The following is a 22,493-nucleotide window of genomic DNA, read 5'->3' as shown; positions in this document are numbered from 1 at the left end:
AGAATTAAGTAATGGGAACTTGTCAGAAAGGTATGGCAGTAATCAAGGGGGATTTTAATTTGCATATAGACTGGGAAAATCTATAGGTAGGAAAAGGTAGTCTTGATGAATACACAGAATGCTGTTGGGATAGTTCCTTCGAACAAGGAACATTCTGGCACCAATTAAGGAGTGGACTATAGCAGAGCTGGTATTATGGAGCTAGATATTATGAATTAATGACTTCATGGTGAAGGTGTCCCTTGGCAGCAGCAATCATAATAGATTGAATTTTACCTTCCATTTGAAGGAGAGAAGAGTGGGTCCAAGGTTGTCTTTTAAACATAAATAAGTTATGTGGGAATGAAGCAGGTTAGATAAATTAAACCGGCAAATTAGGTTAAGGAGTAGATCAATAGAGATCAATGGCAGATCTTTATGGAAATTTTTAAAACGGATACATCCCAACACAAAAAGAGAGATTTCCAACAGCAGAACCCGTTAACTGAAAAAAATTAGAGGTAGCATCAGACTTAAAGAAAAATCAGATAATTGCAAATTTAAGAACATACATAAGAACATAAGAAATAGGAGCAGGACTAGGCCATCTAGCCCTTTGAGCCTGCCCCGCTATTCAATAAGATCATGGCTGATGTGAAGTGAATCATTTCCACTTTCCCGCTTTCTCCCCATAACCCTTAATTCCCCTGTCTGTCAGAAACCTATCTACCCGTGACTTAAATATATTTAGTGAGGTAGCCTCCACCATTTCAGTGGGCAGAGAATTCCAGAGACTCACCGCCCTTTGAGTGAAGAAGTTCCTCCTCAACTCTGATCTAAACTGCACCCCCCTCCCCTTTATTTTGAGGCTGTGCTTTCTAAGCGGGAAGAATCTCTCTACCCCTACCCTATCTAGCCCCTTCATTATCTTGTAAAATTTAGATATTAAAGAACAAAAAGAAGTAACCAAAAGATTAATACTGTGACATTTCATCTCTTATTAGAGAAAGATGTCAAGAAATATAAAGACTCCTCAGATACTGAAGCAGTCCATGTCCAAAAGCAGCAAGACCTGGAGAAAATCCAGGCTTGGGGTGATAAGTGGCAAATAACATTTGTGCCACAAGTGCCAGGAATTGACCATCTCCAACAATCTTGACCATCACCCTTGATGTTCAAAGGCATTACCATTGCTGAATCCCCATTATCAACATCCTGGGGGTTACCATTGACCAGAAACTCAACTAGACCAGCCATACAAATACAGTGGCTGCAAGAGCAGGTCAAAGATTAGGAATCCTGCAGTGAGTAACTCGTCTGCTGACTGCCTAAAGCTGGTCTGTCTTTTACATGACTGTAAAAGACTGTCATTTACAGTCTTTTACAAGGTGCAAATCAGGAGTGTGATGGAATACTTGCCCGGATGTGTGCAGCTCCAACAACATTTGAAGCTTCTGCTATCCAGGTCAAAGCAGTCCACTTGATTGGCATCCCTTCCACGAGCATTCACTGCTTGCACCACCAGTGCACAGTAGCAGCAGTGTGTCCCATCTACAAGGTGCACTGGAGGAACTCAGCAAGGCTTCCAAGCCCATGACAGCCACTGCTATAAAGGATAAGGACAGCAGATATCTGAGAACGCCACCTCCTGGAAGTTCCCCTCCAAGTCACTCGCCAACTTGACTTAGCAATGTATCACCGTTCCTTCACTGTTGCTGGGTCAAAATCCTGGAACTCCCTCCCTAACAGTGCTGTGGGTGTACCTACACTGTATAGACTGCTGTGGTTCAAGAAAACAGCTCGCCACCACCTTCTCTAGGGCAACTAGGGATGGGCAATAAATTCTGGCATAATCAACAAATCAAGAAAATAGGATAAATGAGTGGGCAAAACTCTGGCAAATGGAGCAGAATGTGGGAAAATATGAAATTGTCCATTCAGGCAGGAAAATGTTTTTAAAAGCTTCTTATCTAAGTGGTAAGAGATTGCAGAGCTCTGAGATAGAGGGATCCAGGTGTCTGAATGTATGAATTACAAAAAGCTAGTATGTAGATGCAGCAAGTAATTTGAAAAGCTAATAGAATGTTATTGTCTATTGTGATAGGAATTGATTACTAAAGTGGGGAGTTTATGCTTCCATTGTACTGGACATTGGTGAGACCACGTCTGCAGTACTGTGTCCAGTACTTGTCTCCTTATTTAAGGAAAGATGTAAATACGTTGGAAGCGGTTCAAAATTAAAACCTGGATTATACAAGTTATCATATAGGGGAAGATTGGACGGGCTGTACTTGTATCTGCTGGAGCTGAGAGGAAGTGAAAAACACAACAGAGGAGGGCAAGAACCTAGAGCTGCTGATAATGATTGAAGCCTTTAAGAGCCTGCGGGATGTGGAGAGGATATTTCCTCTTGTGGGAGACTGTAAAATTAGTTTGAAAATAAGCAGTTGCACATTTCGAACGGAGATGTGGAGAATTGTTTTGAGGGTTGAACCGGAACTCCTCTTCAAGGCAGTGGAAGCAGAGTTATGAATATTTTTGAGACATAGGTAGGTGGGTTCTTGATAAACAAGGGGGGGTCAAAGGTTATTGGATAGGTAGGGATGTGAAGTCCAGTTAAAATTAGATCCACCGTGATCTTTATTGATAGGTGGAGCAGGTCTAGTATCCAACTCCTAATTTGTATGTTCATATGTAGGACAAATTGGCAAATGATGTTGTAGCTGAGATAGAAGTTGCTAGGTAAAAATCTATCCATCACTTTACTCAATGGCTCAACATCTGATCCTGTTTAAAAAAAATTCCAAAGATTCCCATCCTGTGAAAAAAAATTCTCCCCATCTCAGCCGTGGCCTAATGATGGTAGAATGGGCTCGTGGAGCTGCCTGACCTACTCCTGCACCTGTCTCTGATGCCAAGAGATTAATTTGTGCTAAATAATGTGGTTGGAAATGAAGGAATGTTGAAACTGCCCCCCCAGCCCCCAATTCATGGCCAGGTGAGTAAATTCATTGTCCAGTATGTGACAGAATTGAATCTGGATGATGGGGATGGGCTGCAATAAACCTATGTTGTGGGGGAGGTAGGAAGTCATAAAATAATACAAGCCCTACAGTGCAGAAGGAGGCCATTCAGCCTATCAAGCCTGCACCAACAACAATCCCAGCTAGGCCCTATCCCTGTACCTCACGCATTAGCCCACTAGTCCTCCTGACACTAAGGGGCAACTTACCATGCCCAATCAACCTGACCTGCACATCTTTGGAGTGTGGGAGGGAACCGGAGCACCCACCGAGAGGACATACAAACTCCACTTAGACAGTTACCTGAGGCTGGAATTGAACCCGGGTCCCTGGCGCTGTGAAGCAGCAGTGCTAACCACTGTGTCATTGTGCCGCATCGCCCTGTAAAAGCCGCTCTGACTTTTGGTTCGTACTGATGTTTGGTAGCCTGAGTTTTGGGTGAGGGAGCAGGTGCAGGCCAGGTTTGATTGCCCACCATCACTTTGCCATCTGTTCATGCAAGAGGAATAACCAACAGGTTGAGTCACCCTATCACCTAGAGCTGTGTTCCAGTGTGAGATATCAGAATGGACTGGATTTGAAGCCATACCCCAATGTGAAGGTGGGTGGAGGGCTGGGGAGTGAGAGTAGCTGTGGCAATGCAGTACCCAGGAGGGGTCAGTCGCTACACCAGTCCCAGGAACATTCTGCCATTAAGTTGTATTTAACTTGTGTTTCAGACGTGGAAAAATGAAACGGTGAAGGCACAGAATAATTTGCCGTCCACACAGAAACCCGTCCTACTCTCTAAGGACATTGAGGCAAAGCTCGCTCTCCTGGATCGAGAAGTCAAATATTTACTCAACAAAGCAAAATTTGCCAAACCGAAGCCTCGGAAGGAAAAGAACACAACACAGGAAGTGAAAAATACAACGATGGAAGATAAGAACACGACAGCTGCTGACGGGGAGAATGTTATATTACCTGAGGAAAACACAGGAGGAGATGTAGGTGAGTTCTTTGCCAAGTAAGAGAACTGGACACTTTTATAACTGGGGGTTAGGATTAGGAATTGCAGTTTCTGGCAGGACCGAGGTCTCCACAGGGAGGAATCTTTATAACAAATCTATGGCCTCATTAATTTAGGAGGCACAAAAGGACTTGTGTCAAAGTAAGTCAGCACTTTCAGGAGAGATGGGGGACCCTGTACCCCAGTGAGAGTCAGCACCTTCAGGAGAGGAGGGAGACCCTGTACCCCAGTGAGAGTCAGCACCTTCAGGAGAGGAGGGAGACCCTGTACCCCAGTGAGAGTCAGCACCTTCAGGAGAGGAGGGGGACCCTGTACCCCAGTGAGAGTCAGCACCTTCAGGAGAGGAGGGGGACCCTGTACCCCAGTGAGAGTCAGCACTGAGGGAGGGGAGGGGGACCCTGTACCCCAGTGAGAGTCAGCACCTTCAGGAGAGGAGGGGGACCCTGTACCCCAGTGAGAGTCAGCACCTTCAGGAGAGGAGGGGGACCCTGTACCCCAGTGAGAGTCAGCACCTTCAGGAGAGGAGTTGGGTGGGGGAATGCGTGTGAAATGCGTTTGATTTTCTGATTTGAAATATACATTGCTTGTCCTGCTATGGAATGGTGAGTCACTAACTGGATTATTTCCTTCCCAACAGAGAATACAGAAGAGGTGAAACCTGGAGAGTCCCCACCTACTGCGAATGAGGTTGAAAGCAACCCTGAGGGTGATGAGGTTAAGTTAGCAGATCCGGTGGTGATAGAGTCTAGTAAAGGTGAGGATTGGTATGTGTGTTTGAGAGTTTGCAAATCTGTGCTGCCTGAAACTGTCCTTCTGGACAGCTTGTATTTCTGTGAGGGATAAAGAACAATATAGATTAAACGTTTGGCTTTGGAAGTAAACACCACGCAAAGTCTCCACCTGAAATGTCCTCTCTCCGTGTCGAAACAAGTCTTCACTGTTTTCTGCAGCAGTGATTTGTACCATAAACCATACAAGGAGACCATTTGGCCCATTGTACCTATGCCAGCTCTTTGAGAGAGCTATCCAATATATCCTACTCTTCCTGTGCTCATTCCCCACAGACCTGCAAGTTTCCCTCTTCAGGTATTTACGAGTCTCTTTTTATCCAGATCACTACAATCTCTTAAAACTTCTCAGTCTCTCTCTGACTCCTTGTCCAATGACCTTTAAATCTCCCTGGACCTTCTCCTGCTCTGAGAACAGCCCCAACTTCTCCACAGAATTCAAATCCCCCTTCTTCAGCTCTGTTCTTATTGGTCTTGGCAGCATTTTAAAATAATCAATGTTTAGCCATTTTGTTTCTTACATGAGATCCTCCACTGAATGGAAATTGTTTCTTCTAGATACAGCTGAAGGAAAATTGGAAAGCAAGTCAGACAAACACCCTCCAGATGAATTGTAACCACTCCTGACTCCAGCACCAGTTCTATTTATATTACATTACTTTTTATGTAATGGACCTGTTTGCCATAATTTCGCAGAACAATGATGCGTGAATTGGAGCAGAGGTGTACATTTCATTTTCTAAAAAAAAAGAAAACTGGATTTACCTGTGAAGGACTTTGTTGGATAAGTTTTATTTGTAATACCAAGTACAGTTCAAACTGCATTGTGACCAGCAGGAGGCAGTGTTTGCAGCAATGGTGTTGATGTTCAAAGGGATTTTAAAGCTTCAAGTTCTTGGAAGCAAAGTGTTCTTGCTCACTGTTTCTTCCCCCCCTCCCCTTGATTGTTGCTATTCTTTTAAATGAATGATTATGAATGAACTTATTGCACTGAATTGACGTACGGTGAATTTTGGTTTACGTTGTCAGCTTGAGACAAGTTGAATGTCAAAATTTAGTTCTGGAGCCTATTGGAATTCAAAACCTGGCTTTGAGATAAGTTGACAAGGTCACAAAATGATGGTCTGTGAAGCAGGAATACGTCCTCATTACATGGTGGACTCTCCTGCCTCAGCGTGTACAACCATTTACTACTTGCACAAGAATATTATAGGTAAATGTGAGTAAGTCTCCTCTATTTTTCTCTTGGCCTTATATTTGCAACCTAGAGTGTCCCAACCTGCTGTGTAAGCTTGCTGCACCCACCAGTGAGGGACAGGGCTGTGGTGGTCTTCCTCCCTCATGAATTTCAGGGGCTGGGAACATCCACTGATACGACCGTGATGGGATCAGTCACGTCTTGTGCGGTATTGGTTTCTGTTAGAACGTTAACAGACTGAAAGCAGCAAGTTAATCCAGAATGGTAATGGGCACCTCTGTGAATTTGCTCTCTACACTGCAGCCTTGGTGGATACAGGGCAGACAGAGCTTCAAGTTGTTGTGACTTAAGCTTTGTGTTTCTCTGAAACACCCACTAATCCTGTGTTTCAAACTCAACCTCCTGTTTGTATGATGCAGCCAGGCTTGAGAATCAGTCCAGCGCTTTAAGGGGCCCCTGCCCTTGGTCGTTGTGTTTTAGTTACTCCGAAGTGTGGAAGAAAGCCAGTTGTGCAAAATGCAGGTGGTGCTGTACCTGCGGCTGAGAGCAGGGGAGACATCTTCACCCAAGTTGCCTACAGGAAATCAGAGGCTGGAGTGTCAGATGGCAAGATGATTTTGTTGCTTAAGCTTCATGGTTTACAGTCAAATCCTATGTGGCATTCTCTGTTCCCTGTGTCGCACTGTAGTAACGCACTGCCTTTGAATGACCTGACCAGGTGGTTGTATATTTCTGTTTTGTTTGTCAAAATGAATTCGGGCAGTGGCACCCTGAAGGTTTGTTCGGTGATATTGAGAAGTTGCTGCTCTATAATGACAGCCAGGCCTGTGATTTCAGAGCTGGCTATCTCTTGTATAATTAACCACTTGCCATCTTTTTGATATTAAATGTGACTATAGAGGGGTTTGGGGTTTTTGGCTCCCAATCATAATCATTGCTGGATTTGTGCCTCATGCTGGTCACTAGCAGTTATCATTTGGGCAGCGGTGCATAAAGTTCCTGTTTCTGCTCTGCAATCTGCAATGTGTGTGTGTGTTTTTGTTTCATTGACAATTTAATTTATATGTCTACTCCCACTTGACATTGAAGAGCAAGGGGCAAATTTGCCCTGCCCATCCCCACTTTTCCAGGAGCGTCTTTTCCTTAAACTGCATCTAGTTTGTTAAAGAGGAGAGAGTGGGGGTGAATTTCCAGTTTTAATTCTCGGGAAACATCTTTTTCAAAAGTTAGTATCAAAATATGAATTTTAACCCATCCGCCTAACGCCTGGTGAACAATCTCGCCAGCTACACACACGATCACTGCAGTCGTTTGGATTGTATTTCAATTATTGAAACTTCAGTAATATTAGTATTGTGGTTGCATTATTCCTGGTGGGTTTTCCCCCCTGCTGTTGGAGGTTTGTTTTGAATGTCTAACTTCAAAAAGTTTAAATTTAAAGCAAAGTTCTGATCTAATAATGAGGTTGGTCCAGTAGCCATTGGCGCTATTGAGGTAAAAATGAATGTAGGGAGTTGGTGTGAAAAGGGACCAGATTTCGGTGTGCTTTTGGTCAATCGTTTGTGCCTAATGTTGTGTGTCCAGTCTGAATTAGGGGTTATTTCTGCACTTAAAACCCCTTTAAAATAAACCAGCCAGACTCGCCAAGCCTCTGCTGTGTTAATCTGCACTGTTGTTCCCTCTCCCCAATAAAATGTTGATTTATTTTTCTAATTTGTCAGTGGCTAACTGTCCTGGGCCTGCATTTTCTCACTAAGTTCAGCAGCATCAGCTGAGACTGCTCTCTGATCTGGAACTTTTACTGGGTCCCTTTTGTCTTCCTGGCCCCGTTGAAAGCAGCTGTCTAACCTGAATCCACGCTTTGCTATACCCACACTGATGCAGGTTTAACATGTCTGCTGTTTGGCTGCAGAGTTGCTTTTGCTTCAAGAAATGTCTCAGATGTGAGAAAATTGTTTTCTAACTTTAACTGTATTGAGAAAAAATATTCTATCTTGTTGCTTCATGGCAATGAATAAGTCCACTAACACCACACAATGAATAGTTTTCATTACAGCATTTACTCTCAGCACAACTATTGCAGAATAATAGAGACTTCCTCTGATGCTCTTAGTTTTTCGATACATGTGAAAACATCTTTACCCTCATTGGAGAGAGACTGAGAACAAGGCACTTGTTTGTATTTTAAACATAGCTCATCTACCTCATCCGTCCTAAATAACTAGCTCTCTGTTCTCCATTAAATCATCAAACTCTATTCACTCTGATTTTCAATCTCTGCTCTGGAGTTTGTTCTCAGGTTTTGATCGTGTGCACAACGCAACAGCACAAAATGGTTTATGCAAAGTATTGTCTAATTATAGAAATGGTTTGTGTTCAGCTAGGTGGATGGTGATATTTTTGTAGCTTTTCAAACCAATTCCGCTAAGCGAGATGGGGAAGCTGGCAACGTGGAAGTCAGCTGCCTTCCACCCCAGGGCACCGGGTTTCTCTGTTAAAGGGAGTTGTGACACTGGAGATTTTATTTCTGGAAAAACAGGTTACTCCGATTATTGATGGAGCTGCACCCCTATTGGGAAAATCTCTCCTGTTAACAAAATTCAAGTTGGTTTTAAATGCTGTATTTTCCAAGAATTGCTTATCCAAAACTCTCGGCTCACAATCTGCACAGACCTTTTGTTTGGGTAAATGAAGGGTGGATTGTATTAAAAACAGGAATAGTTTTAATGACTGTGTTTGAGGCAGAAGGGCCAGCACAGGACAAGTATATGATGGAAATATTTGGAGCAGCTCGAATGTTTGGATGGATCGAAGGCGTAGCTGATTGCAAGAATTTCCTCTGTTCATTTATTCCACGTTCCCAAGAGTTGAACCACAGAAGATGACTGATACTTCAATTGTCATTGTATTTTATCTGGTGAAATGCCGTGCAGAGCAACTTAAATACAGTTTTTCTGAAATACTTGGGTGCAATTCTTGAGAATTTGTTTCATAAAATGTAACCACATTGTGGTGAGTGGGTGTGTGTCATGAACTCAATCGACTGATTGGAATTCACCTGAATAGAGCAAACTAGCAGGAATGCGCTGAAAGGACATGGAATCTCAAGTGGCTGTGTTCATGTAGAGAGCAAGTACAGGCCAGGCAGGCTGAATGGCCTCCTGTGCTGTCGACATTTTATTATTCAAAATTTCAATTGTGGTACAGAATAGCAGTTTTCAATGTGTCTGAGCCATTCACATCACCTAGTGAGGTACACACTGAAGAGGCTGTGTTTCACTCAATCTGTGGAATGTGTATGGTCAGCATTTATAAAGCCACTTTCACATTTAAAACATAATTGCATCTCAAGCCTACTGTAAATCAAATTTTAACAATCTCTTGAGATATTGATGATCAAATATTTTGTTAGAGGCAGGTTTCAAGGAGGATCTTATAGGAGGTAGTTGTGGGGGCTATCAAGGTTCTGGCAGTTGATGATCAGTAAAGGAAATTGATGCATGAGTCTCCAGGCTTTAAAAGCTTTGACTGGCTGAACCTTTGAGCAGCTTTATTCTGCGTTGCCTCAGCTGCCAGAATACATTAATGTTTCCCTCATTGAACCGGACCTACTTTTAAAGAACCTTCAAGAGCACAAGATCACTAGATTTAGTCACTGGATTTAAAGTTCTGGTTAACAGGTGGTATTTCACAAGCTGCACAGGTCATTTGTAGTTGCAGCAAGCTCAGTCTCATGGTGTTCTGTAAATTAGCTCAATGTGCTGCTGATGTTTAAACTCAAGACATGCACTCTTCTTCACAACTAGTCAACAGCTATATGAGTTACGTGGACTTCCTTCCATGTTAAAATATAGTTTGCAATGTAACAACCAGGATTGGTTGTGTACTAGACTAGGGACAAACGTATCATGGTTAGTTGTTAAATTTAATAAAATTTGCAGACTCATACCAGGAAAGTGATCATAAAATCTTCCAGATTGCTGTGCAAACAACAGGGGTGTAATGGTATTGTCAGTGGGCTAGTAATCCAGAGAGTCAGGGTAATGCTCTGTGGATTCAGGTTCAAATCCCACACCATGGCAGATGGCGAAATTTGAATTCAATAAAAATCTGGAATTAGAAGTCTATTGGTGACCATGAAACCATCGTCAATTCTCATAGAGACCCACCTGTTTCACTATTGTTCTTTAGGGAAGGAAATCTGCTGTCCTTACCTGGTGGGCTATGTGTGACAGCAGAGCCACAGCAATGAGAGTCAGAAATGGCACAGTGCTTGTCCAGTCACTGATGCCCACATCCCTGACTGATGAAATAAGACTGGTTCATTAAAGTCTTTAAGAGAAGTGAATTTCCACCCTTAACTAGTTCTAATGCCTTTAAAGTGACCACTTCGTGATGAAAAGAAAACTTGCATTCCAAGGCCCCCACAGCCATTGCCATGTGGCCATGATCTGAGACCAATACAAAACTTTATTTTGTTGACCAAAATATTTTACCTTTGAAATCCAAAGATGGACTTCTTTATTCTTTCCTGGAATGTGGGTGTCACTGCCTAGGCCAGCATTTATTACCCACCCCCAGTTGCCCTGCAGTGATAAGCTGTCTACTTGAATCACTGCAGTCCCTGTGGTGTAGGTACACCCACAGTGCTGTTAGGGTGGGAGTTCCAGGATTTTGACAGTGAAGGAACAGTGATATATTTCAAAGTCAGGATGGTGAGTGACTTGGAGGGGAATTTTCAAGTAACTAAACTATGCATCCTGGAACACTAAGGGGCAAATTAGCACAGCCAATACACCAATGTTGGTGTGAGAAGGAATGAGTGTTTTAAGGTGGCGAACGGTATGCCAATGAAGCTGGCAGCTTTGTTCTGAATGGTGTCAAGCTTCTTAAGTATTATTAAATCTGCACTCATCCAGACAAGTGGAGAATATTCAACCAACTCTCCTGACTTATGACTTGTAGATGGTGGACAGGTTTTATTGAAGCAGCAGGTGAATTACTCTCCATAGAATTCCTAGCCTCTGACCTGCTCTTGTAACTGGTAACCCCCAGGGTGTCGATAGTACAGGATGCAGCTGTGGTAGTGCCATTGGATGTCAAGGGGACATGGTTTGATTAAGAAATGGTATTGCCTGGCACTTGTGTGGTGTGACTGTAACCTGCTACTTATCAACCCAAGCCTGAATGTTGACCAGGTCTTGCTTTTGGGTATGGATTACTTCAGTTTCTGAGGAGTCATGAATGGTGCTGATCGTTGTGCAATCATTCTTGCAAATCCCCATTTCTGACCTTATGATGGAAGGAAGATCATTGAAACAGCTGAAGATGGTTGGGCCTAGGACACTAACCCTGAGGAATTCCTGCAGAGATGTCCTGCGAATGAGATGTTTGACCTGAAATTACCGCAACCATCTTCCTTTGTGCTAGGTATGACACCAACCTGTGGAGAGCTATCCCCTAAATCCCTTGACTCCAGTTTTGCTAGGGCTCTTTAATGGCATACTCAAGTCAAATGTTACCTTAACATCAAGGGCAATTACTCTTACCTCACCTTGAGTTTGGTTGTTTTGTTCATGTTTGAACCAAAGCTGTAAAGAGGTCAGCAGCAAAAGGCTCTCTTGGACCCCAAACTAAGCATCAGAAGCAAGTTATTCTGAGTAAGTGATATTTTGATAGTAATGTTGACAACACCTTCCATCACTGTTACAGCAATTTCCACATTGTAAAATTCTATGACACTTTGTTGTTGACTGAGAGTAGACTAATGAAGTGATGATTGGTTGGGCTAGATTTATTGTTTTATATACAGGACATACCTGAGCAATTTACCACATTGTAGATGCTGGGGTTGTAGCTTTATTGGAGCAGCTTGGCTAGGGTTGTGACTAATTCTGAAGCGCAGGTCTTCAGCACTATTGCCAGAATATTGTCAGGACGTTTTGGTCACCGCACTTACGGAAGGATATTTTGGCCTTGGAGGGAGTGGGCAGAGGAGGTTCACTAGGCTGATACCAGAGATGAGGGGGTTGGACTTTGAAGAGAGACTAAATAGACTGGGTCTGTACTCATTGGAGTTTAGGAGGATGAGGGGGGATCTTATAGAGACGTATAAGATAATGAAGGGGATGGATAGGGTAGAGGTAAAGTCATTCTTCCCACTTAGAAAGGATAGCAGGACTAGAGGGCACAGCCTCAAGATAAAGGGGGGGCGGTTTAGAACGGAGTTGAGGAGGAACTTCTTCACTCAAAGGGTGGTGACTCTCTGGAATTCTGTGCCCATTGAAGTGGTGGAGGCTACCTCGCTAAATATATTTAAGTCACGGGTAGATAGGTTTTTGACAGACAAGGGAATTAAGGGTTATGGGGGGAAAGCGGGAAAGTGGAACTGATCCACTTCAGGTCAGCCATGATCTTGTTGAATGGCGGGGCAGGCTTGAAGGGCTAGATGGCCTACTCCTGCTCCTATTTCTTATGTTCTTATGTATGACACATTCTGGCAACGATGCTGAAGATGGTTCCACAGCCATCAGCACTCCCTGGTCTTTACATTTTCATCTACAATGGCAGATTTCCTTGGTTTTCTCTGCTTTGCGATGTAGACACTTGATGCATTATTTTCCTAGACCTGGGTGCTGATTTCTCCTCGGGCATTTCAAATTCAATTTCAATTTGGGTTTGATTTTAACAAATTATAGGAATATAAAGTAAGGATCAATAGAAGTAACCGTGGATCTGTTGGATGGTTTTGAGGGAAGAAAAGCTGCAGCCCTTAGCTGGTCTGGTTCCTGACTCTTGTGGTTACTATTAGTTGACTTAAAAGTTTATGGTGTGAAGGGCAAGGTTTAAAGGAGATGTACAAGGCAAGTTATTTTACAGAGGGTGGTGGGTGCCTGGAACTTGCTGCTGGGGGAGGGAGTGGAAGCAGTTTTAAGGGGTGGCTGGACAAATACACGAAGAGGATGGGAATAGAGAGATATGGTCCCTGGGAGGATATGGGGTTTTAGTTCAGTCAGGCACCATGGTTGGTGCAGGCTTGGAGGGATGAAGGGCCTGTTTCTTTGCTGTAATTTTCTTTGTTCTTTGACTTCTGAAATGGCTTAGCCAACAATTGAAGTTTTTGATACACTTACCAGCTGTTTGAACAACCATTGCCACTTTCTCAGCTATGAAGAGGCAAGAGTTAGGCTGAGGTTATGTAGAGAAGGCTGAAGGTGAACGTGATTGAGGTATACAACATTATAATATTGCTTAGTAGAGGGGTCAATAATTTAAGGTAAGGGGCAGGAGATTGAGATTTAAAGAAAACATTTGAAGAAGATTGGAAAACGGCTAATGTTACACCGTTGTTTAAGAAGGGGTAAGTTTTTCACTCAGAGGGTGGTGAGTGAATGGAATCGGCTGCCGTCAGTGGTGGTGGAGGCGAACTCGCTGGGGTCTTTTAAAAGACTTCTGGATGAGTATATGGGGTTTTATGGGATTGGGGGTTAGAGACAGGAGTTGATGTGATCGGCGCAACTCGTGGGCCGAAGGGCCTGTTTGTGCTGTAGTGTTCTATGTTCTATGTTCTAAGGGTGCCAGGCAAAAGGCGGGGAATTATAGGCCTGTTAGTTTAACGTCTGTTGTAGGTAAAATGTTAGAATCCGTCATTAAGGAGGAAATAGCGAGGCATCTTGAGGGGAACTGCTTGATAGAGCAGACGCAGCACGGTTTCGTTAAAGGGAAGTCGTGTCTGACAAATTTACTGGAATTCTATGAGGATGTGTCTAGGGCGGTGGATAGAGGAGAGCCGGTGGATGTGGTCTTTCTTGATCTTCAGAAGGCGTTTGACAAGGTACCTCACAAGAGGTTATTGCAGAAGGTCAGGGGACATGGAGTTGGGGGTAGGGTGTTAGCGTGGATAGAGGATTGTTTGTCAAATAGGAGGCAGAGAGTGGGGGTCAATGGGTGCTATTCGGATTGGCGGATGGTGACTAGTGGAGTGCCCCAGGAGTCGGTGCTGGGGCCTCAGCTATTTACCATTTATATAGATGATCTGGAGGAGGGAACTGAGTGTAGGGTGTCGAAATTTGCTGATGACACCAAGATTGGTGGAAAGGCAAATTGTGCGGAGGGTGTGGAGAGTCTGCAGAAGGATCTAGATAGGCTGGGCGAATGGGCCAGGAACTGGCAAATGGAATTTAATGTTGGCAAGTGCGAGGTGGTCCACTTTGGTAGGAATAATGGTAGGAAGGATTATTACTTACGTGACGAAAAACTGCAGCAGGCGACGGCGCAGAGGGACCTCGGGGTCCTTGTGCATGAGTTGCAAAAACCCAGGCTGCAGGTGCAACAGGTGGTCAGGAAGGCAAATGAGATGCTGGCCTTCATAGCGAGGGGGATTGAATATAAAAGTAGGGAGGTCTTGCTGCAGCTGTATAGGGCATTGGTGAGGCCGCAGCTGGAGTACTGTGTGCAGTTTTGGGCGCCGCACCTGCGCAAAGATATTTTGGCCTTGGAGGGAGTGCAGAGGAGGTTTACTAGGCTGATACCGGAGTTGAGGGGGTTGAGCTATGAGGAGAGGCTGCATAAACTAGGCTTGTACTCGTTAGAGTTTAGAAGAATGAGGGGAGATCTCATTGAGACTTATAAGATGATGAATGGGATGGATAGGATAGAGGTGGAGAGACTCTTCCCGCTCAGAAAGGATAGTAGGACTAGGGGGCACAGCCTCAAGATAAAGGGGGGTGCGGTTTAGAACGGAGTTGAGGAGGAACTTCTTCACTCAAAGGGTGGTGAATCTCTGGAATTCTCTGCCCGTTGAAGTGGTGGAGGCTGCCTCGCTAAATATTTTTTAAGACGCAGGTTGATGGGTTTTTGAAAAGAGAGGGGATTAAGGGTTATGGGGAGAGGGCGGGAAAGTGGAACTGAGCCACGACAGATCAGCCATGATCTTATTGAATGGCGGGGCAGGCTCGAAGGGCTAGTTGGCCTACTCCTGCTCCTATTTCTTATGTTCTTATGTATTTTCCCTCAGAGGGTGAAGGGAGTCCGGAACTCTACCCTCATAACATCAAATAAGTATTTAGATGAGCCCTTGAAGCACTGTAGCATACGAGGCTATGGACCAACTGTGGGAAAATGGGATTAGAATAGGTGCACGGTGGCCAACATGCACACAATGGGCCGAAGAGCCTGTGTCCGTGCTGGGCGTTACCCATCGGAATTACCCTCTGGCCGGAGGGTTGTGAACATTCGGACCCGGCTGATAGGTCAGAGGGATGGAGGATTTCAGACCAATGATCTTATTGAATGGTGGGACAGGCTCGATGGGCTGAAGAGTCTCCTTTGGCCAATCAGGTAGCCGCAGCGGCCCCTTTAAGGTGAGTCACGTGGTCTGAGGTCACGTGCGTGGTCATGTGACTGAGCAAGATGGCCGCCTTCCTGCAATGGAGACGCTTCGTTTTCTTCGACAAGGAGCCGCTGATGGAGCGCGGGGAGGCGGCGCGGGAGTTCCGCTGCCCCGGGGACTCGGCCATCAGCGTCTGCACCAGCGGCAGGGGCAGCCTGGTACTGGGGGATATCCTTCACCCGAGGCCGAGGCTCCAGAGGCCTGGCCGGGCCCGGGGAGCAGCTTCCCCCCGGGGCCAGGGCCTCCAACCCGGGGGGCGGGCTGCACTCTCCCCCCCCCCACCCCCGGGGGGCGGGCTGCACTCTCCCCCCCCCCACCCCCGGGAGCTGGCTGCACTCCCCCCCCCCCCCCCCCCCACCCCCGGGAGCGGGCTGCACTCCCCCCCCCCCCCCCCCCACCCCCGGGAGCGGGCTGCACTCCCCCCCCCCCACCCCCGGGAGCGGGCTGCACTCTCCCCCCCACCCCCGGGAGCGGGCTGCACTCTCCCCCCCCCCACCCCCGGGAGCTGGCTGCACTCCCCCCACCCCCGGGAGCGGGCTGCACTCTCCCCCCCACCCCCGGGGAGCGGGCTGCACTCTCCCCCCCCCACCCCCGGGGAGCGGGCTGCACTCTCCCCCCCCCACCCCCGGGGGGCGGGCTGCACTCTCCCCCCCACCCCCGGGGAGCGGGCTGCACTCTCCCCCCCCCCCACCCCCGGGAGCGGGCTGCACTCTCCCCCCCCCACCCCCGGGGGGCGGGCTGCACTCTCCCCCCCACCCCCGGGGAGCGGGCTGCACTCTTCCCCCCCCCACCCCCGGGGGGCGGGCTGCACTCTTCCCCCCCCCCCCCCCCCCCCCCCCCCACGCCCGGGGGGGCGGGCTGCACTCTCCCCCCCCCACCCCCGGGAGGCGGGCTGCACTCTCCCCCCCCACCCCCGGGGGGCGGGCTGCACTCCCACCCCCCCCAACCCCCGGGGGCGGGCTGCACTCTTTCCCCCCCCCCACCCCCGGGGGGCGGGCTGCACTCTTCCCCCCACCCCCAGGGGGCGGGCTGCACTCTTCCCCCCCCCCCCCCACCCCCGGGGGGCGGGCTGCACTCTCCCCCCGAGGCGGGAGCCTTCCTCCCGGGAAGTGGGCTGCCCCCCCTCCCCTTTTACCCCAGACTGGGCTTTCCTGGGGGCTGATCACATTCGTGTCCTGGGCTGTTGGAGATTCCAGGGTGAGAGTTTGAAGTTGCTTCACTCTCTCTGACTCTGGGTCAGTTATATTTGCAAGTGAGAAATGATTTGATTTATTATTGTCAGATGTATAAACATCCAGTGAAAAGTATTGTTTCTTGCACGCTATACAGACAAAGCAAGCCGTTCATAGAGAAGGAAAGGAGAGGGTGCAGAAAGTAGTGTTACAGTCACAGCTAGGGTGTAGAGAAAGATCAAATTAATGCAAGGTTGGTCTGTTGAAAAGTCTGACAGCAGCAGGGAAGAAGCTGTTCTTGAGTCTGTTGGTAGGTGACCTCCAGACTTTTTATACCTTTTTCCTGATGGAAGAGAGAATGTCCGGGGTGGGTGGGGCTCTCAATTCTGCTGGCTGCTTTGCTGAAGCAGTGGGAAGTGTAGACACCGTCAGTAGGTGAGAGGCTGGCTTGAGTGATGGATTGGGCTTCGTTCATGATCCTTTGTAGTTTTTTGCGGTCTTGGTTGTACCAAGCTGTGACACAACCAGAAAGAATACTACTTACGGTGCGTTTCTAAAAGTTGGTTAGAGTCATAGTGGACATGCCAAATCTCCTTAGCTTCCTGAGAAAGTAGAGGTGTTGGTGGGCTTTCTTAACAAGAGTGTCGGCGTGGAGGGGCTAGGGCAAGTTGATGATCTGGACACCTAGAAACTTGAAGCTCTCGATCATTTACACTTTGTCCCCATTGATATAGAAAGAGGCGTGTCCTCCACTACGCTTCCTGAAGTCAATGATTATCTCCTTTGTTTTGTTGACATTGAAGGAGAGATTATTGTTGTTACACCAGTTCACCAGACTCTCTCTCATTCCTGTACTCTGTCTCCTCATTGTTTGAGATCAAACCCACTATGGTGGTGTCATCCGCAAACTTGAAAATCAAGTTGGAGGGGAATTTGGCCAAACAGGTGTATAAGGATTATAATAGGGGGCTGGTGTTGAGGATGATCGTGGAGGAGGTGTTGTCTGTTGCCTGTCCTTATTGCCTGTCCTCTCCTCTATGAGGAGAGGCTGAATAAACTAGGCTTGTACTCGTTAGAGTTTAGAAGAATGAGGGGAGATCTCATTGAGACGTATAAGATGATGAATGGGATGGATAGGATAGAGGTGGAGAGGCTCTTCCCGCTCAGAAAGGACAGTAGGACTAGAGGGCACAGCCTCAAGATAAAGGGGGGGAGCGGTTTAGAACGGAGTTGAGGAGGAACTTCTTCACTCAAAGGGTGGTGAACCTCTGGAATTCTCTGCCCGTTGAAGTGGTGGAGGCTGCCTCGCTAAATATATTTAAGACGTGGGTAGATAGGTTTTTGACAGGCAAGGGGATTAAGGGTTATGGGGAGAGGGCGGGAAAGTGGAACTGAGCCACGTCAGATCAGCCATGATCTTATTGAATGACAGGGCAGGCTCGAAGGGCTAGATGGCCTACTCCTGCTCCTATTTCTTACGTTCTTATGTTATGTCCTTACTGATAGTGGTCTTGTGGGTTAGGAAGTCTAGGATCTAGCCACGGAGGGGGGAGGAGCCTAGCCACAGGCCACTGAGTCTAGAGATGAGTTTCATAGGAATAATGTGTTGAAGGCTGAGCTGTAGTCAATAAATAGGAGTTTGACTTGGGTGTCTTTGTTATCAAGATGTTCCAGGATTGAGTGCAGGGCCAGGGAGTTGGTGTCTGCTGGGGACCTGGATCGGTGACAGATGAACTATAGTGGATCCAGGCAATCTGGGAGGCTGAAATTGATTCGTGCCATGACTTTGGAAGCACTTTTTTGTAAATAGATTTCCCTTGGGTCAACAGATTAGTTTTGGTTCCTTTTGTGACCTGTTTTGTGAAACTTTCTTCTCACTTGTAGATATTTAATTTTTTGCGATTACAACAAACAAGTTCCTTAACAATAGACACATATTGAGGGGAATATCTGGTTCCTGTCGCGGATATTACAATCCAGCTCCTTCCAGGCATACAAACTGCGAGTTACACACCTCTACCAGCTCAAGCAGCACAATATCCTGGTCTCAGTGGGTGAGGATGAGCTGGGCATTAACCCTCTGGTGAGTGATGTAAACCCGATGAAGCATGTGTGTAACTCATGACCAATCAACCAAGGTACGACATGTCCATAATTGTTTGAAAGTGAACGTCAAACTAATAGAACTCAATTTAACTTAAAAGTACATGGAGGGTAAATTGCTTAAAATACAATGTAATTAATTTGATTTATTATTGTGACATGTATTAACATACAGTGAAAAGTATTGTTTCTTGCGCACTATACAAAGTATACCATACATACAGAAGGAAAGGAGAGGATGCAGAATGTAGTGTTACAGTCATAGCTAGGGTGTAGAAAAAGATCAGTTTGATGCAAGGTAGATCCATTTCAAAAGTCTGATGGCAGCAGGGAAGAAGCTGTTCTTGAGTCGGCTGGTGTGTGATCTCAGACTTGTATCATTTTTCTTGAAGGAACAAGGTGGAAGAGAGAAGGTTTGTGGAAACCCCGTAGTGCACAAGGAGGCCATTTGGCTCATCAAATCTGCACCAACCAGTATCTTACCGAGGCCCCCCTCCCACATCCTGTTGCCGTAACCGTTGCCTTCCTAACCTACACATCTTTGACTATAGGTGCACCCAGAGTAAATCCACTCAGACACAAACTTCACACAGTCACCCAAGGTCAGCTAATCCAGTAGCAATAAGAAACTTGATCAAAAAGATGTGTTTTAGGGAGGTTTTTAAGATGAGAATTAAGATGATAGTGATTTTTAAGGGGTGTCTTGACATGCATGAATAAGATGGGAATAGATGGATATGGCCCTCGGAGGGGTCGGGGGGGTTTAGTTCAGTCAGACAACATGGTCGGTGCAGGCTTGGAGGGCCAAAGGGCCTTTTCCTGTGCTGTAATTTTCTGTTCTTTTGCGAAGTTTAGAGAGCGTAATCAGTTACTGAAAATAAAAGTAGCAATGGTGGAGTGAAGGGAGGACAGAATTAAAAGTATTTGGCAGAACAGAGTTCAGGGAGAGCCTGCCAACCTGCAAGGGGTTACAGAGCACAGAATGGGGAAGGTCATTAAAGGCTCTAACCTGTAATTGAGAAATTTAAACAGGGGGTGTTAAGTGACCAGTGATTAAGGACGGAGTTGATGGTTTTACAGCTGGGATGAGGTAGCAAAGTCTGTATAAACTGAAGTATCTAAAGGATGGCAATCCAACTACATGAGGGACATCCTGGTATCCAGGTGAAGGTATCAGCTTGTATTATTTTTGGTGGCTGGATCTGGATGTTAATATTGAAAACAGAGTGGGACTGTGTCAATCCTGTGCATAAAGAAGAAATACACCATCATTGTCTCTTGAACACCCTTGAATGTGGCCTAAAATGCCATGGCAACGATTGCAGATGTATTTTGCTGGTCTGTTTGACATGTTCTTCATCATGTTGATGCATTCTCAAAATGGCCAAAAGTTACCATGAGATCTTCTACAACCCAATAAACCACTGAAAAACTGCATAAACTAGAACAGATTATCAGAGATATTGGTTCACAGTTTACTTCTCAAGTTGAGGATTATCTTAAAGTAAATGGTATTCAGTACATAAAATCCACACCTTATCATCCATTAACCAATGGAAATCTGAAAGATCTTTTTAAACATTCTTTAAAAACTTCAAAAGAACAAGGTTCCTTTATCATTTTGTGAGAATAACTTTTTGGCATCTTTTCGAAACACTACTCATGCAACCACACAAAGTTCATCTGCATCACTACTCTTAAAGTTGAGAAGTACATTTGCTTTGTTATTACCTCCAGAAACTTCAGAGATAGTAGATCATCAACAACAATCTCGAGTTACGAGGTGAGAAGTGAGAGCAAAACAACATTCATTTCAACAAGGAGATTGAGTGTTAGTGTGTAATTTTGCCATGATTGAGAAATGGGAACCAGCCATAGTTTTAGCAAAAACAAGTCCAGTTTCTTACACGGTTTAAACTGAAGATTAAGTAGTTTGGCAATGCCATGCTGACCAACTTGATTCCTCAGAATCGTCTCCAGAAGTGTCAACTTCTTTAGTCCCTAGTGTTGCAAATAATACTATGGAAAACTTAGTTGAATCTGAGTTGCCTGATGATTGTCTTTACCACGTGAGAATGATGTAGAATTAGTTCCAAGAGAACAAGTGTCTACTGAAGTTCCAAATCCTACTTCTAGAGTCAAAGGCAGCCAAGTTCCAAAACGCCATATACAACCAAAAGGAACATATGTCCTCCTGATTGACCTTGTGTGTGAGACTTTCTTATGTCTGTGTGGAGTTTGCACATTCTCCTCGTGTCTGCATGGGTTTCCTCCGGGTGCTCTGGTTTCCTCCCACAGTCCAAAGATGTGTGGGTTAGGTGGATTGGCCATGCTAAAATTGCCCCTTGTGTCCTGAGATGGTTAGGTTAAAGGGATTAGTGGGTAAATATGTAGGGATATGGGTTTAGGGCCTGGGTGGGATTGTGATAGGTGCAGACTCGATGGGCCGAATGGCCTCTTTCTGTACTGTAGGGTTTCTATGATTCTATTATTGTCGGTGTATAATGATTAATGGCATGTAGCACTGTGTCCAGAGTATTATTAATCCTATGTGTAACATGGTAGTAATTTGTCATGATCGTAAGTGAAGTATATATTTAAGTGGTTTCATGATTGCTTTAAAAGCTGATCACATGATTTGATGGTGCTGTCATTAGGGTGTTGCACAGGCTGCTATTTTTGCTTCAGTTTCTCCCTGTATGGGCAAAAGCTCGAAGAATAAATCAGTTGTTAGTTTGAATCTAGGTAGAGGAGTCTAAAACTAGAGGGCATAGGTTTAAGGTGAGAGATACAAAAGTGTCCAGAGGGGCAATTTTTTCACAGAGGGTGGTGAGTGTCTGGAACAAGCTGCCAGGGGGCAGTAATAGAGGTGGGTACAGTTTTGTCTTTTAAAAAGCATTTAGATAGTTACATGGGTACAATCAGTATGGAGGGATATGGGCCAAATGTGGGCAATCAGGATTGGCTTAGGGGCATTAATAAAGAAAGGGCGGCATGGACAAGTTGGGCCAAAGGGCCTGTTTCCATGCTATAAATCTCTGTGACCTCCAGGTGTGCAAACCAGCACTTCTTTTAGTTTAAAACCCGCAACCTCTAACCCAGTTAGGACATCACAAAACAGCAGTGTGATTTTGGCCCGATAATTTTTTTTGTCTTGTTGATTGAGGGGGTCAAATATTGGCTAGGATATTGGGGATAATCCCCCTCCCACCCCCCATAGGATCTTTTGCCAAGGAATATTTAACTTGCACCTGAGAGAGCAGACAGGTCTTGGTTTAACATATCCGATAAAAGTCGGCACCTGTGAAAGTCCAGCATTCCTTCAGCACTGTAAACATCGATTGTTGTTCCCAGGTCTTGGAGTTGAAATTGAGCCCACAACCTTCTGACGCAAAGAAAAGTGTGCTGCCTTTGAGTCACAACTGACCCCTCAGATGGTACAGTCGATTATTCTCCGTATTAACTCCAGGAGAATTCCTGGTCCTTTGTGTTTTGAGCTGTTGCTCTCCGAAAACAAGTTATTTGTGCAGGAATGTCGCAGATTTGTTGGTGGGAATTGATGAAGTATCGATTACAGCTGGATTTCCGATAAACCAAAAACTTGCAATCTTATTTCAATGTGCTTAATGTTTTAGGTGAAAGTTTGGAATCTGGAGAAGCGGGACAGCAGTGGAAATCCTCTCTGCACACGGATATTTTCTGCAATTCCAGGAAACAAGCCCACGGAAGTCTCGTGTCTCACTGTCCATGAGAACCTGAACTACATGGCAATTGGTAATCGGTAGTAACTACTACTTACTGCACTGAGATCAGCTTAACAGCACCGGGTC

General features: G+C 45.6%; 2 protein-coding genes across 2 annotated transcripts in view; both read left to right on the top strand.

The window, feature by feature from the left end:
* The window catches only part of hyou1 (hypoxia up-regulated 1), a 49,099-nt gene extending 40,140 nt beyond the window's left edge, over positions 1 to 8,959 (top strand). The window contains exons 23-25 of the mRNA XM_080214512.1: positions 3,722 to 3,992; positions 4,649 to 4,765; positions 5,358 to 8,959. Coding sequence (XP_080070638.1) covers positions 3,722 to 3,992; positions 4,649 to 4,765; positions 5,358 to 5,416 — 447 coding nt within the window. The 3' untranslated portion in view covers positions 5,417 to 8,959. The remainder of the gene's footprint in view (positions 1 to 3,721; positions 3,993 to 4,648; positions 4,766 to 5,357) is intronic.
* Positions 8,960 to 15,403: 6,444 nt separating this feature from the next.
* The window catches only part of vps11 (VPS11 core subunit of CORVET and HOPS complexes), a 33,718-nt gene continuing 26,628 nt past the window's right edge, over positions 15,404 to 22,493 (top strand). The window contains exons 1-3 of the mRNA XM_080214832.1: positions 15,404 to 15,560; positions 18,499 to 18,643; positions 22,299 to 22,437. Of these exons, the coding sequence (XP_080070958.1) occupies positions 15,409 to 15,560; positions 18,499 to 18,643; positions 22,299 to 22,437 (436 nt within the window). The 5' untranslated portion in view covers positions 15,404 to 15,408. The remainder of the gene's footprint in view (positions 15,561 to 18,498; positions 18,644 to 22,298; positions 22,438 to 22,493) is intronic.

This window comes from Carcharhinus amblyrhynchos, chromosome 29 (genome assembly GCF_965287045.1).
Source record: "Carcharhinus amblyrhynchos chromosome 29, sCarAmb.v2.hapA, whole genome shotgun sequence".
Taxonomy (NCBI): Eukaryota; Metazoa; Chordata; class Chondrichthyes; order Carcharhiniformes; family Carcharhinidae; genus Carcharhinus; species Carcharhinus amblyrhynchos.
Note: the sequence above shows the minus strand (reverse complement) of the source record. Positions and strands in the feature narration are given on the sequence as shown.